Below are 15,353 nucleotides of genomic sequence, written 5' to 3' on the forward strand. Positions count from 1 at the left end.
TCGTGGCTGTCCCGGGGGAGGTCAGGAGTTAACACGGAAGCTTTGCTTCTCGTAGGGGTCTTCCATGCATCTCTCTGAAAGGGAAAAGAGGGCATTGTCTGCAATAACAAAGTGCATTTAAATGAGTTATTGCTCATTTCCCAGCCGGGAGGATTCAGAGCAGCACCAGGAACAGGCACCATCGTGCACGCCTCAGCTCAGAGCCGGGGAAGCCTCAGTGCAGAGCCACGGCCCCTGCACCGTGCCGAGCGCGGGGTGCCGGCCCGGCTCGTCAGCCCGGACCCTAACGTGCCCGCTGCTCCCTCGGCAGGTGCAGAGCTTTCTGCGGGGCTGGCTGTGCCGGAGGAAGTGGAAGACGATCATCCAGGACTACATCAGGTCCCCCCACGCCGACAGCATGCGCAAGAGGAACCAGGTGGTCTTCAGCATGCTGGAGGCGGAGGCCGAGTACGTCCAGCAGCTCCACATCCTCGTCAACAACTTCCTGCGGCCGCTGCGGATGGCGGCCAGTTCCAAGAAGCCTCCCATCACGCACGACGACGTCAGCAGCATATTCCTCAACAGGTGAGCGCCGACTCCAAGAGCTCTGCGGCACGCCGCTGGGGCCAGCAGCCTCCAGGCAGGCGTCGGTGTCCGCAGCCCACTGCCCTCCCCCGGAACGGGTGTTGGGGTGCTCGGTGCCAGCAGGCGCCGCGGGAGCCTGCAGCCTGGCTCCCAAAGGCATCGATGGAAGCTCACCGCCCCCGTGGGACACGGGTACCAGCAGCCTGCTGAGTGCCTGGCACTGACACGAGGAGGTGCCGTGGGGGGTGATGCTCCAGGGCCTCTGTAGCGGGTCGGGGCTGCCAGGAGCCCATCTGCACGAGGTCCTGGCTCTGGCAGTGGGGAGGATGGTGTCCTTTGGCATCAATACCAGCCCATAGGTAATGATGAGCGGAGCGGGGAGGATGCAGCTCTCAGGGGAGGTGGTATGGAGGGGCAGGCGCAGCCTCTGAAGGAGGTCCCTCGCCGTGGGGGTCTCTTGGAGAATGATCAGCGGAGGACCCGGGCCTTGCTCGGAGCTCCAGCCAGGAGCACCCTGTCCTGCAAGGCTGGGGAGGGCAGGGGCGCCCTGGGTGGGCAGCTGTCAGGGCAGGGAGGCGGGCGGGTGTCTCGGAGGGCTGCCGAGCATCGCCCGCCCGCGGGAGCGGGGCTGCCCCGGCTCGGCACAGCTCTGCCCGGCATCGCGCCCGCCTCAGCAAAGGCTTTGGCCCGTTCCTGCTCTGCCTGGCCCCGTGGGCAGCAGGAGTGCGCAGGCAGGGCTGGGGAACGGGGGCACGTCCTCTCCCTCGTCCACCATTCCCTGTGCGCCTCTGGGGACCCTCTCTGCACCCCACCTTGTGCAGCCGCCTCCCCAGCCAGTCCGAGGGCTCCCCTGCTCCCGCTCTGGGCTGGTGATTTCATCTAATTACTTATATTTGCCACTTGTTCATCTGCCGTTTCACCCCTTGGTTTATCTTCCAGTGAAACAATCATGTTTTTGCACCAAATCTTTTACCAAGGCCTGAAGGCAAGGATATCCAGCTGGCCGACGCTCGTGCTGGGTGAGTGCGTGTTGCCTCCTCGCCGCGTTTCCTTCCTGCTCGCCGGTGGAGCCGAGCCCGCGCTCCTCCTCCCAGTGCCGCCGGACAGGCGTTCTGCTAACCGGCGGCGGCAGCGCAGCGCGACGCACGGCACGTCACTTGGTCATGTCGGCCACGGAGGCGAGGACCTGAGCAAAAAGATGGGGAAACCCAATTCCTGCGTTCCTGGTTCTGCCGGGCGGTGGAGGGGTGGGCTGGACCATGCACAGGAGAGCTGATGCTGAAGAGCACTGCTGCGTCCGATGGGACCCTCAGCAGGCTCTACAGGGTGTCCTTAAAAGCCTTAAAACCTGGGGTTTGCACAAGCAGCACGAGGCCCGGCGGGGTGCCCTGGGCAGGACCCAGGGGCGAGGAGGGTCGTGAGCTGGGGGGGCTGTGCCGGGGCCCCAGAGCACGGGCTGGACCAGCACACCCACCGCCTCTCTGCTCGCAGCCGACTTGTTCGACATCCTGCTGCCCATGCTGAACATCTACCAGGAGTTCGTGAGGAACCACCAGTACAGCCTGCAGATCCTGGCGCACTGCAAGCAGAACCGGGACTTCGACAAGCTGCTGAAGCACTACGAGGCCAAGCCCGACTGCGAGGAGAGGACTCTGGAGACCTTCCTGACCTACCCCATGTTCCAGGTGACCGCTGGCACTGGGATCGGCCCCGGGGATGCCACCACAGCGCTGGTGGTGCGGGATGGGATGGGCATCCTCATGGGCGGGGAGGCAAAGCTCGGGCAAAGGTGGCCTGGGGCTGCACCCTGCGTGGTCCCACACTGCTCCTGGGACCGGCTCGGGCCGTTGCTGGGCTCATCGGTGCTGCAGGAGGACTCTCTGGGTGAAGCTGCCGAGTCCCCAGTTACCCCGTGCTGCTGGGACGTGGATGGGGCACAGCAGAGTCCTGGGCAAAACCCCACGCCGTTCCCCCTCTTCATTAAGTTCTAGCATGAAGAGCTTTGAAGCTTTGATAACCTCCTAGATCAGGGGGTCTGAGGCACAGTGTCCCCAGCCGTGGCAGCTGCTGGAGCCGCGCCGGGTGGGCACCCACAGCCCTCTGTGCCCCCGCCAGCCTGCCCACCCCTCACGCCGCCACGGCTGATGCCCCGCTCCGGTCTGTTGTGCCGCAGATCCCCAGGTACATCCTGACGCTGCACGAGCTGCTGGCTCACACCCCCCACGAGCACGTGGAGAGGAACAGCCTCGATTACGCCAAGTCCAAGCTGGAAGAGCTGTCCAGGTCAGACCCACCGCTGCCCGTCCCTGCCTGCCCCTGCCCGTCCCGGAGGCCGGGGCTGCGGGGCCGGGGGCAGCTCTCACACCCGGGCGGTTCGGGCTGGCGGAGGGGCTCTGGCCCGGGCTGCCGGTGTGGTGCGCTCCCCTTCTGCTGGGTGGGGAGAGGGGCTGGGGCAGGCAGACCCTGACCCACAGGGTTTGGAGAGGGTGGGACCGGGCTGGCCTGGGTGTTTGTACAGCACCCGCAGGGTGAAGCCGGTGGAGGTGGTGATGGAGGGGCTGTGCTGTCCCGCTGGGGTGGGACGCAGGAGAAGCTCAGTCCTCGGTTCACTCGAGCCTGTTGGCTGTTCCGGACAAGGCTGAAGCCCCTCGTGAGCCGTTGGCACCGGGAGGTCTGCCCGCTCGTGCAGGGGGTGCTGTGGGTGGCAGCGTGGGGAGCTGCCCACGCACCCTGCCTGCTGCCCGGGCGCAGGCAGCAAGCAACGCCCTGCACCGAAGGTGCCCCACTGTTTTAGCCAGGAGCTGCCCTCCCGTTGCCCTCGTCCTCTGCGTTTCGAAGGCTGAGACGTTCCAGTGCCGTCTCCTGCCCTCCTGTACGGATCCGTCCCTGGGGCCGGCGGGACGGGAGCCCGGCTGCTTCTGGCCGGGGGCCACGTTTTCCAGGGCTCCTCAATGATGAAACACGAGTTTTGGAGGGCTGCGACGGCTCTGAAGGTCTGGCTCTGTCCTCCGGCGCGGCTGAGCTGCTCCGTGCTGGTGGGGCTGCCCCACGGGAAGGGGCCGAGCGCCTCCGAGGGCTCCTCAATGAGCACCCGGGAGTCAGCCGCGATTCCCCGTTTCCAATCCTCTCCCTCCGCAGGCCATGGACCGAAGCGTCCGTGTGTCCCGTGCCAGTGTATGGCGACAGCACCAAACCCACCGGCGCTCTTCGGTCCCGAGGCGATCCATAAAGAGTTTTCATCCCTTTTCCCACTCCTCAAGTTGCAGGGATGTCGGAGGGGCTGGTGATGGGGCCAATCTGTCCATCACTAAATCCAAATTTTGTGATTTCTGAGAAAGAAGCACTTACGTTTTGATATTTACAGATCTGGAGGTACAGTCCAGGCTGACGTTTAGGTTACCTCCTGAGCTCCCGGGGCTGTATAGATAGGGATGACTGCTGTAATTCCCTCGGCGTTCCTTCTGTTTGGGACTTACCTAGTGCAGCCCTTCCAGTCCGTTAAAAGGGATCTGCTGGGAAAAGTGCAAATCTCATCCGAGCTCCAAGATTTTCTTCTCCCTCCTTCAGGATAATGCATGACGAAGTGAGCGAGACCGAAAATATTCGAAAAAATCTGGCGATAGAGAGGATGATTATTGAAGGGTGTGAAATTCTGCTGGACACCAGCCAGACTTTTGTCAGACAAGGTACGGTGTTTGTGCTGACACCCCTCCCCTCCCCGGTTAACGTGAAGCCCTGCAGCCCCCGTCCCCCCTCACCGCGTCCCTCCGCAGCGCCGTCTGGTGAGCTGCGACATTTAAAAACATAACCCACTTCTGAATTTTCCCTGCCCAAAGCGCCTCATTTCCAGACAGTCTCGGCGCTGCATTGTATCGCATCACGGAGCAGGATGTGCGTTTTAGGCGTCCTGGCCTCCCGGGCGCGTTCGGTCCCGGAGGAGCACCCACGCGATGTGGGTGCACGGTGGGCTGGGGGCTGTGGCCGGTGCCCAGCACAGCCGGGGGCTCACGGGGCCGGTCCCAGCCCCAGCCCAGGACCCGCGCTGCTGCCCCGCTCCGGGCACGCAGCGATGGCCCTCTCCCGGGACCGTGCCCTCGAAGCCCCCCTGACGCCGATGCCAGGGACGGGTCTCTCCCCTCCGCAGGGTCCCTCATCCAAGTGCCGATGTCGGAGAAAGGGAAGATCACGCGGGGGCGGCTGGGCTCCCTCTCGCTGAAGAAGGAGGGCGAGCGGCAGTGCTTCCTCTTCTCCAAGCACTTGATCATCTGCACCAGGGGCTCCGGAGGCAAGCTGCATCTGACCAAGGTGCGGGGGGGATCGGCGGCCCCAGCGACGGCCCTGGCCGCTGCCGGGCTTGGAGCTGGTGCTGCTCCCCGGGGTGCTGGGGAGGGGGCTCACGCACGGGGAGGGGGCAGAGACTGGCACTGCTGCGGCCTGAGCTGGCCGGGCTCTCCTGGTGACACCGGGGGGCCAGGGACCACCCGCCCTCCCCGGGGGGTGCCGGGCTGGGAGCTGGCGGGCAGGCGAATTTATTTCGTGCGGTCCAGACGTCTTGTCGGTGATGTGCGGAGCTCTGAGTCATGGGCAAAGATGAGAAACTGCAAGTTCTCGATAAAAGAAGTTATCCTGATTTGCAGCAGAAACCTTGACAATCTATTCAGTGAGAAAGTTAAATTATAGCCTAGGTTGGTACATAATGCTCACGGTCGCCTCCAGTCCGCGCCCAAGACTCACACTTTTGTTGGTGGAAGCTTTGCAGTTAATTGAGCAAGAATCTTACAGAAATTGCTCATTACTGGCATTGAATTATCAGTTTGAAAAATTACAGTCCATGGCAAAGAGTTGATTATTACAACAACACACTTTTGGAAAATTTAATTTAAAGCTCGTATTAAATAATTTATAAACAAATTAGCTGATCGGTTAGACAAGGAAAACCGCGATATCCCAGCAGTCAGCAACTGCTTTTTCCCAGCGAAGGCAGACGCCGCGCTGGCCGCGGGCTGCACGCAGCCATGCCGAAACCCTCGGCAGCATCGCCCCGACCCCGCCCCCGGAGCGGTGGGCTGTGATGTGGGGTGGGGGGCCGGGGCAGCCCTCAGCCACCCAAGGGTGGGGGGGGATCCTGCCGCTGAGCCCCGACTCCCCCCCTGCAGAACGGCGTGATCTCCCTCATCGACTGCACGCTGGTGGAGGAGCAGGAGAGCACTGACGAGGACGGTAGGTGCCCCCGCCCCACGCGCAGCCCCACGCGGGGCAGACGCCCCCCGGGGCATGCCCGGGGCCCTGCTTGGCCCCCACCCGTGGGTGCAGGGTGGGGAGGTTGGCTTGAGCATCTGGTTGCTGAGCAGACAGGGGCACCTCAAAAAGCAAAGTCGCAGCTACTCCAGGCCCCTCTTTGCCGAGGTTGCCGGCGCCAGCAGCACCGCAGACCGCCTCCCGCCGTGCACCGCAGGCAGTCTCGGGTTCTGCGGCACGGTCACCTCGTGGCGGGGAGGGCAAAGCTGCACCCCGGGGGCCGGGGAGGTGCCGGGTGCGCGGGTCCTGCTGGAGGCCGCACTTAATGCCGGAGCCGTGGCACGAGGGAGGTTGCTGCCAGCCCCGGCAGTGTTGTCCCCGGCTGGAGGCAGCTGCTGTCTTCCGTGGCTGGGACCGATGGCAGCGCGGTCAGCTCGTGTCCTCACGAGCATCGCTGCCATCGTCCGCGTGGATAAACCAGCTGCAGCGGAGTTGGAGCAAATTTAGATGCTGAATAGGTTCGAGGAAGTCATGACCTACTGGCTGGATTTAATTAAGTAAATTATTTATTGTGAAGCAAACAGATGCACATTTATGCAAATCAGTCCGTCCTGAGGCGGGCGTCGTGGCTTGGCGCTAGCGGCGGAAAAAGGCAAAGATGCTGGATGTCCTCAGCCGTGCCCGCTTAACTGCGGGCTTGTGAAAAAGCACGGGCTCCTTTCTCTTGTTCTCATTATGAGTTTTCCATCGTGCTGCGGAGCTGGGTTCTCCCCCGGCGTGTGCCGCCGGGGCCGCAGCAGCCAGGACGTGCGGCGCTCGCGGTGTGCCGACCTCACGTTGCAAACACGGAGCCTTTGCCCAGCGAACCCGTCGCGTCCTCACCGCAGGCAACCCGCAAAATGCAACAAACGCCTTAAAACCTTAATGCAGCCTATGGGGCGGGGCGGGGGAGAGGGGCGAGGAAGCCTTGTCACTATCACTGTGTGTGGTTTTTTTATTCCAAAGCAAAAGCGTCGGGGCAAGACATCGACCATCTTGACTTCAAAATCGTGGTGGAGCCAAAGGATGCGTCGTCTTTTACGGTTATCCTCGTGGCCTCGTCCCGGCAGGAGAAGGCTGCGTGGACCAGTGACATCAGCCAGGTAGGAAGGAGCCGGCAGGGAGGAGGTGCCGGGGCGCGGAGTCCCAGGGACAAGCGGCCCCCGCGGGATTCCTGCTCGGCTGCCCGACGCAGGCTGCGGCAGTGGCTTTGGGCACCCAGAGTTAACGCTTGGCGTTGGCTGCGCGGCCGCAGTTCTGCTGCCTGCCCTCGGGCTGTGGCCGTAGTGCCCGGCCGGGTGTGCACCCTGGGCTGAGGTCTTGCTGCTTCGGGCTGGTGCGAGCAGCATGGGGGGCCCACCGAGCCTTGGGCGCCCGGGGAGAGCGGCTCCGTGCAGGGGGTGCGTCCAGCAGCGCAGGCTGGGAGGGGGGTTCAGTTACAGCGGTACAGGATGAGAGCGGGTTTGTGGCGACGCGCCTTTGTGTCTGCCAGCACACCTTTGGCCTGGGCCAGGTCACAGCGGGAGAGCTGGGGAGCGGCTCTGGGTGATGCCTCCCACAGCACAGGGATGCAGGAGCCTGATCACAGAGCTCCGATTTTCAGGCAGAAGCTCTTTCCCTTCCCAGCTGCGCGCTCCCAGCCGTGCTCTCCTGTCATGCACGGTAGATGCAGCTAGCAAGGATGCGTCTTGTCTGGATAAGACCAAGCTTGGGCTCTCGTAGAGCGTGTCCAAGCCTGCCAGGCAGCGGGGCAACCCTCGCCGCCTTCTCCCACCTCCCACCCGTGTCTCTTCCAGTGCGTGGACAACATCCGCTGCAACGGCCTCATGATGAACGCCTTCGAGGAGAACTCCAAGGTCACTGTCCCCCAGATGATCAAGTGAGTGCCGCCGCAGCCGGGCGCTGTGGAGAGCACCGGGCTCTGCCCGGCCCCACAGCGCAGCTCCCACGGCAGCCAAATGCTGCTGAAAGCCCCAGGAGCCCAGCGGCTTTCCCGTGTGCTCGGGCACTTGGGAGTGCTGTTCCCAGCACAGTGATTAGGAGCACTGATTAGCTGGGAGAGGAGATCTGTGTGGGACTGTGCTCTGGGAGGTGGGAAGGTTGAAGGGGAGAGCTCAGAGGAAAAATAATAGTAGTAAAGGGGTGGGAGGGTGAGACCCCTGGAGGAGAGGGGCGCAGGGCTGCAGGCTCTGTGGTGCTGAGCACAGCCGGTGGGACGGGGCAGCGGCGGGGTGCCCCCACCGCATCGCCCGCCCGCACCGCTGCAGGCCTGCTGTCGTGCTCCGGGAAGGGCCTCGGTTCGTGGGCGTCCCTCGGGGACAGTCGTTCCATGGTTTTTGCCCGCGCTGCGCGGTGTTTCCCCCCGTTCCGGGGCGCGGGTTTCCTAGCCTTCCCCTGGGAGTGTTCCTGCCTGCGTTTTACGTAGGGACACCCCGTGCGAACGAAGCTCCGTCGCTGCCGAGGACCTGTACCGCTTTCCGTGGTCCCCGCACATCTCGGGGGGAAGCTGCTTGCGCAGAGCAGCTCCTGGTTTTGTTCCAGGCTGGAACCACAGATATCTTGTTTCTCTGCAGGTCTGATGCCAGCTTGTATTGTGATGATGTTGACATTAGGTTCAGTAAAACGATGAATTCCTGCAAGGTCCTGCAGATCCGCTATGCAAGCGTGGAACGGCTCCTGGAGAGGCTGACAGACCTGCGGTTCCTGAGCATTGACTTTCTGAACACGTTCCTGCATTCGTACCGTGTCTTCACCACCGCCCTGGTCGTCCTTGACAAGCTCATCACGATCTACAAGAAGCCGATCAGTGCCATCCCCGCACGGTGAGGCTGCGCGCGGCGTCGCTGCGGTGCCTGTGCCGGGGACCCGCCCTGCCCCTAAAGGACCGGCAGAGTTTATGGGGGGCTGCAGCATTGCTCCTCCGTCCCCTCTTCTGCCCAAGTCAGTTCTCTGCTCCCCAGACCTGCCTGGCCCTGGTGCCGCTCCAGGGCTGTTTCACCGGGTCCCCACGAGCTGTGACACCCGCAAACTGGGGAAGCAGATAAACCCGAGCTCTGCGGGTGCCCCTGCTCCTGGGGGGGCTGAGCGGTGGGAGCGGGGCGTCAGGGGCTCACGCTGGCTCTGCCGTGCCCAGGGGGATGCTCCGGAGACCCAGCGCTGCTGGAGCTGCCGGCGGGGATCTCCACGACCTCTCAGACAGAGGGTGTGAGTTCAGCCTTACCCTGTCTCTCTGCCAAGGTCGCTGGAGCTCCTGTTTGCAAACAGCCAGAACAACAAGCTGCTGTACGGCGAGCCCCCCAAGTCGCCCAGAGCCAACCGCAAGTTCTCCTCGCCTCCCCCCCTCTCCATCACCAAGTCCTCGTCCCCTAGCCGGCGGAGGAAGCTCTCCCTCAACATCCCCATCATCACAGGAGGGAAGGCGCTGGACCTGGCTGCTCTGAGCTGCTCCTCCAACGGCTATGCAAGCATGTACTCCTCCATGGCTCCCTTCAGTAAGACCACCCTGGACATAAACAAACTGTACGTGTCCAGTAACTATCCCAACAAAATCTCTGACGAAGGAGAAGCAGCCTCAGAAAAGCAAGAGGAGTCTCTGCCGAGCAAGCAGAGTAAGTCGCTGTGGGTTTGCAGGCAGGTGGGCGTCCAGCCGAGGTAGCCAGCAGGAAGGGGGCAGTTTTGGTGGGTGCTCTGCGGGGGGTACATGAAGCATGTGCTGGGTGTCGGGCACACCGTGCCCGGGGTCTTTGCAGCAGCCCAGCCCTCCGTGTCCTGGGGAGAGCAGTGGCAGTCGTGGTGGCAGCGGTGCTCCTGGTGATGCGGTGAGGGTGTTGGGGGAAGAGAGCTGTCCCAAGGTGTGTAAAACACCGCAAAGGCCACCGGTCCTCACCCCACTGAGCATCCCTCTGCCCCCCTGTGCCGACGTGCCCCCAGCACGCTTTGAGCACGGCACAGCAGTGGCAGGCGAGGATCCCCCTGCCGTAGCCCTGCAGGAGCCGTTCGGCCATGAAGACCCCAGGGACCCTCTGACCTGAGCACTCGCCGCGGCGTTAGTGGCTGCAGGCTGAGCTGCGCTGCCCGCCCGCACCGCGGTCACGCTCCGCACCCCGAGCCGGGACCCGCCGGCGGCACGGCGGCTGCCCTGGAGCCGGACCCCTGTGCAAGCAGGGCTGTGTGCACGACTCCGGCACTGCTAGCACTTTCCCTGACTTTAACGAAAGCAGGAACAGGCTGCAGCGTCCCTGTTTGCACCTTGCCATTATCCTGAGCCTCGCTGTGGGTTGTGTGAGCACCTTCTGTGCCCTGGTGCCCAAGCCGGGGCTCCACGAGGGGCGAAGCCGGGCTGTGGGGTAGCCGAGGGCGAGGGGACAGGTTGCCCCAGCTCCTCCTGCAGCCCTTCGCTGGGTGATTTCCCGGGATGCCGGGCAGGAGGCACGACTGTGGCCTGGGAAGGAGGTACCGCATCCCACCCCATAGCTCCGCGTGGGGTGCATGGGCTGGGGTTCGCCCGCGGCGCGGCTGGCCATTGCCAGCCCCAGGCAGAGCCTCCACGCTGGCAACACATGCACCATGCACAGCACAGAGAGCTCCTGCGTCCTGTGGCTCGTGTGCTCCCTGAAAGCTGAGTAAGAAAAAAACCCACCCCCAAAAAACCCCAAAGTAATTCCAGGACTCCGTGTCTTGTGTACTTGGTCGCTGTGTGCCCAGCTGGAATGATCCAGATTTGAGGAAAATCTGGAAGAGCTAAAATGTGGCTGCACCAAGCACGTGCCCAGCAGCGACGGTAACTGGGTTCCCTGTTCCTCCCAGGCTCAGAGGTGTCTGTCAGGGAAGAGTCGGATACGGATCCCAACCAGAGCGATGAAGCAGAAGCTGAAACTTCCCCAACAAAATCTCCGACGACTCCTAAATCCGTCAAGTGCAAAAATTCATCAGGTAACAAGTGATCCAAGAGCTGTCCTGCTCGGGGGTCACTCGGGGCTGCGCGCTGCCCTTGAGCCTGGCCCTGCAGAGCTGCTAGAGGTGCAGGCGTAAAACTGAAGCAGATGTGAGAAGGAGCAGGACTTTACCCTTTGTTTTTCTACAAGAGGACAGGGAAAAGCTGAACTCTCTGGCCTGCGCATCTTCCCGGGTCTTCTCACCCCTTTCAGATCTCCCCTCCTGGGGCCGATCTGGCACGTTGGGAGCGAGTCACACTGCTCAAGGCGTGAGGCTGGCCCAGCATCAAGCACTGATTTATCTGCTTGAGTCTCCCCTATAGCTATCTTAACACTGTCTGTAGCACCCTGTTGGCTTAATTCCTGCTGAAGCTGTGTGGGATAAGTTCCTACAGTGTGGTGGCATGCAAAGCTGCCCACCTCCTTTGCCCCAGCCCCGGCGGGGTGGAAGCCAGCTCTCCGTGGGGAGCAGCCCGGCTCTGGCCGTCCGCACCCCCCACCTCCATGAGCCCCGTACCCAGGGGGCTGGCGAGGGGGGCCAGGGCTGCGGGAGGGTCCCTGGCTGGGGCTGTGGCAGAGGCCAGAGTGGCGTTGGCTTTCTTCTCCCCGCCCCCAGATTTCTCGTTGTTTTCTTACAACAACGGCATAGTCATGACGTCCTGCCGGGAGCTCGACAGCACCCGCAGCGCCCTGTCCGCCGCCTCTGCGTTCGCCATCGCCACGGCGGGAGCCAACGAGGGGACCCCCACCAAGGAGAAGTACCGCAGGATGTCCCTCGCCAGCGCAGGTACCCTGCCCCGGGCTGCCGGCAGCGTGGGGATGCATTTTCAGGGTGCCTGTTTCTTCTGTACTTGGCTGGGTTGCCCTCGGCTGGGAGGCAGCCCCCGTGGGGGGAGCCCAGAGCACCCGCAGCCCAGCTCCTACCCGCTCCGGGCTGTGGTCCGTGGGTGCGGGGGCTGCCCGAGGAACGTGCGCGTTGCAGGCAGCTGAACGCTTTGTGCCTGTGCCGGAGCACCCCACTGCCCCGAGCCTCCCCGGTGCTAGCGTTGAAGAGGCAGCTTAGGGATGCTTGGGAATATGGGGCTGCTCCTTGCAGCAGTCCCAAAAATACCCGTTGGCGATTCCCGACGGAGCTGTAGCTGTGCTAAGGGGTCGCTGGCAGTTTCAGGCTTTCCGACGGACCAGCGGAACGGAGACAAGGAGTTCGTGATCCGGAGAGCGGCCACCAACCGGGTCCTCAATGTGCTGCGGCACTGGGTCTCCAAACACTCACAGGTGGGTGGTGGTGGGGGGCCGCTTGAGGGGTGGGTGCTGTGGGGGCCCTCCCTCCCCGCCGGCATGAATTCGGCTGCGTGCCAGGAGGCTCAGCCAGGCTCCAGCTGGAAAGACAATTTGGCACTTCTTTTTTAATTAAGCAAATGAGTGGACATGGGGAGGAGATGAAAACTGCCAAGCAGGGGAGCTGGGAGCCCCTGGCGCGGAGCGGGGGGCCAGGCGTGGATTGCGGTGTTTGCATATTCGGAGTGCAAAGGAGGGGAGCCGGGATCCACAGTCACCCCCAGCTGGGCTTAGTGGAAGTGGAGCAGCTGGGTTTGATTCCTGTTCAGGGGTTTCAGGCTGGGGTCAGTGTTAGGACACCAGGTGGCTTTCCTTGCTGCCCCTGTTCCTCTTGGTCACTGGTTGCTGGGGGTGCTGGGAGCGGTGCCATACTGGTTGGCACTGGGAAGCCCCCACACCCCTCCCAGGCTGGGTGATGCCGCTGCGATGGTACGAGAGGGGCCTGGTGCCGTCCTGGCTGGCTCCCGTTTGCTGGGTGCTGCGGGCTGGGGTTTCCCAGGGGAGAGGCAGCCCCTGCCCGCGGCCGAGCAGCCACCCGCGCTGGCACCCCATGGCCATCGGTCTTGGCCGGGCTTAAACGCGCCAGGAGCGGAGCCGCTGGGAACTGATGCCCCTCACATTATAGCATGTTAACACAGTGACTGTGCCGGCTTTGGCAGGACTTTGAAACCAATGAGGAGCTGAAGTTCAGAGTGATCGGCTTTCTGGAGGAGGTTATCCACGATCCCGAGCTCCTGACCCAGGAGAGGAAGGCAGCCGCCAACATCATAAGGTGAAGGGCCGTGGGTGGGAGGTTGCTTTTCCTGGGTGATGTGCCAGCGTCTCCAAGGCCGCTTCCCGCTGCCCCCCGGGATGAACGTGGGTGCGAGGTCTCCAGGAGGGGCTGTGCCCGGGGCCTGGGAGGTGCTGAGGAGGAGGATGGGCGGCGCTGGGTGCATTGGCCTCCCCAGCACATCGGGACCTGATCAGGGGCCGCGGGCGAGGTGTGACCCCCACCTTTGTCCCTGCATGTGGGGCCAGCGGTGGCCTTGGTTAAGGGTTTTTTTCTCTTTGAAATGGGAAATGAGACTTACCAAGCGTTCTTACGCGCGCCGAGTGTTTAATCTGTGAAAAACCACAGTCGTGCTGCAGCCCTGTCCGAGTTGTGCAGGTGTGATGCTTTCCCAGCTGAAGTAACGCTGTCTTTTCTCGCCGTAGGACCTTGACGCAGGAGGATCCGGGAGACAATCAGATAACCCTGGAGGAGGTCGTACAGATGGTGAATACCCTTTCCCTTTGTCACTCTGCCTGGTAGCTCAGCGTGGTGGTAGGGGAACAGCTAAAGGTCCCCGCGCTCTGGCGCAGCTGGCTCGGTGGAGAGCGGTTCTCCAAGCCCGCTGCCCGGGCCTACGGCTTCAAAGCAGGGGAAGGTTTTCTGGGGATGGGGCCAGCTGTGAGCACAGCTGGATCTGTTACAGGCAGAGGCGACGCTAATCCAGCCCACCGGGTGTTTAGTCCTCCTGCACTGCCAGCAGGATGGCTGGAGTGGGCAGGGAGACGCGCCTGCTGCTGCCAGCGCCTGCCCGGGGGATGCAGGAGAACCCCCTGGGTTGCCTCCATGTCCTCTGTGTCCCCCAACCTGCGCCAGAGCTGCTGTGCCCTGGTGCCAAGGGACGGGCGTTGGTGCAGCTGGCGTCAGCGCCGCTCCCCCGGGAGCGGAGCCCTGGGAACGTGCAATGGATTTAAAACCATCAGGGTGGCTGCAGTGCATTTGCCACCTTCCTGCATTAAACAACAACAAAAAAAAAACCAAAGTCTGCTCCTGGAAAAACCCAGGAGCCACTTTAAATTGGCCTGATGCACCTGAAACAACAGTGGCTCTGTCCCCTGGGTCTGCCGGCCGGCTTCTGGAGTGGCTGAGCTCTCTTGGGGGTTTTTTTTTTAAGCTTTTGTCTGCAGCCACGGGTGCTGGAAACTTCCTTTGAAGGAGAGAAGGCAAAGGAAACCAGAGGGTTTCGGTCTGCCTCTCAGTCTGAGCAGCAGCGACCTGCGGTCAGAGGCACAGTGGGGACGCGAGGGAGCCCTGGTGATTGGGGCGCACACTGGGGTGATGGGGGCTGTGGCTTCCCCGGCCCCCTCCTCGCGAGCTGGGGGTGTGCGTTGTGACCTGAGCTGAACCCTTGCCCGGGGTGCCCTCCAGGGTGCTCGGAGCCCTCCTGCATCGCGGCACCGGTGCTGCTGAGTGCCACCAGAGCCACTCGCCCACCCAGTGTTTGCTGTCAGCAGCACCCTGTGCTCTGGCAGGGTGTGCCCCGCAGCCTACACCCACCCTCAGAGTGCACCCACCCTCCCGCAGCCTCTCCACGGGCCCTTGAGCTGCAGCAGAGAAGCCCGGTTGGTGTTTGCTCCCCAGGAGCTGCTTTCGCAACCCCCTTCCCCCTGGCCAGGAGAGGATTTTGCAACAGGCTGTTAATTCCTGCTGGCCAGGACGACTCCTGGGGCCGGCTCACCCATGGGGGCCTGGACCCACTCTGCTTTTCCGAAACCCCTGCTTTGCAGAGGGTGCTGGAGGGAGGTGATGCCTCTTCTCAGGGTGAAGCAGCACCCCAGAGCAGGGGGCTCGGCTGACCCACGGCATATTCTGTCTGTCCTGCGCCCCCGACCACCCCGCAGTGTGGATCCCCCCTTGCACCCCGCGGCCAGGGGACGCTGCAATGTGGCAGCTGGTGTTCCAGAGCGGCATCCCTGAGCGAGGCTGGGACAGGGCTGTGCCATTTGCTCTTTGCTTCCAGGCGGTGCTGGGGAGGGCAGCGAGGAGGGGCCAGGCTGTCTGCGGGAGAAACTGGCTGGGCCGGAGGCAGCCAGAGCACCCAGGGATGCTGTGGCAGGGTTTTAGACAGTTCCCTGCTGGGAGAACCCTGAGTTCGGGCTGTGTTCGTGCTGAAGCGCAGGGAAGCCCGTGCACGCTCCGTGCAGGTCTGGGGCCGGCGGCTCTCGCTGTCAGCCGGGGCGGCTCCAAGCACGGGGTGCCCCAAGCCCCCCAGCCCTGCAAACGCCGCTTGGCCAGAGCCAGGCAGCAGGGACGGGGGCCATCCTTGTTCTCCTGCTTTTCTGAACATCCCTCGGAAGAGCCATGCCAAGCGGCGGCAGGGTCAGGAGCTGCCGATGCTGTGGGTGGCTGGGCGCAGGGCGACGGCTCGGCCGCGCCGCTCCAGCTGGGATCCCCTGGTACGTTATTAATTAAACAGATGTAGAGCAAAA

The 15,353-nt window shown here is 63.1% G+C and overlaps 1 protein-coding gene across 4 annotated transcripts in view; it reads left to right on the forward strand.

Moving 5' to 3' along the window:
• Positions 1-15,353, forward strand: part of RASGRF1 (Ras protein specific guanine nucleotide releasing factor 1) — a 42,059-nt gene that overhangs the window by 19,038 nt on the left and 7,668 nt on the right. Inside the window, exons 5-20 of one of the 4 annotated variants that reach the window (XM_064455952.1) lie at positions 311-564; positions 1,504-1,583; positions 2,056-2,249; positions 2,738-2,847; positions 4,132-4,250; positions 4,709-4,869; positions 5,721-5,784; positions 6,808-6,944; positions 7,638-7,720; positions 8,415-8,663; positions 9,079-9,449; positions 10,648-10,773; positions 11,392-11,562; positions 11,944-12,050; positions 12,773-12,885; positions 13,311-13,371. In XM_064455952.1, coding sequence (XP_064312022.1) covers positions 311-564; positions 1,504-1,583; positions 2,056-2,249; positions 2,738-2,847; positions 4,132-4,250; positions 4,709-4,869; positions 5,721-5,784; positions 6,808-6,944; positions 7,638-7,720; positions 8,415-8,663; positions 9,079-9,449; positions 10,648-10,773; positions 11,392-11,562; positions 11,944-12,050; positions 12,773-12,885; positions 13,311-13,371 — 2,400 coding nt within the window. Of the gene's footprint in view, positions 1-310; positions 565-1,503; positions 1,584-2,055; positions 2,250-2,737; positions 2,848-4,131; positions 4,251-4,708; positions 4,870-5,720; positions 5,785-6,807; positions 6,945-7,637; positions 7,721-8,414; positions 8,664-9,078; positions 9,450-10,647; positions 10,774-11,391; positions 11,563-11,937; positions 12,051-12,772; positions 12,886-13,310; positions 13,372-15,353 lie in introns of all 4 variants that reach the window. The other 3 variants (XM_064455954.1, XM_064455951.1, XM_064455953.1) reach the window with 3 other exon arrangements.

The sequence above is a fragment of the Phalacrocorax carbo genome, chromosome 7 (assembly GCF_963921805.1).
Source record: "Phalacrocorax carbo chromosome 7, bPhaCar2.1, whole genome shotgun sequence".
NCBI lineage: Eukaryota > Metazoa > Chordata > Aves > Suliformes > Phalacrocoracidae > Phalacrocorax > Phalacrocorax carbo.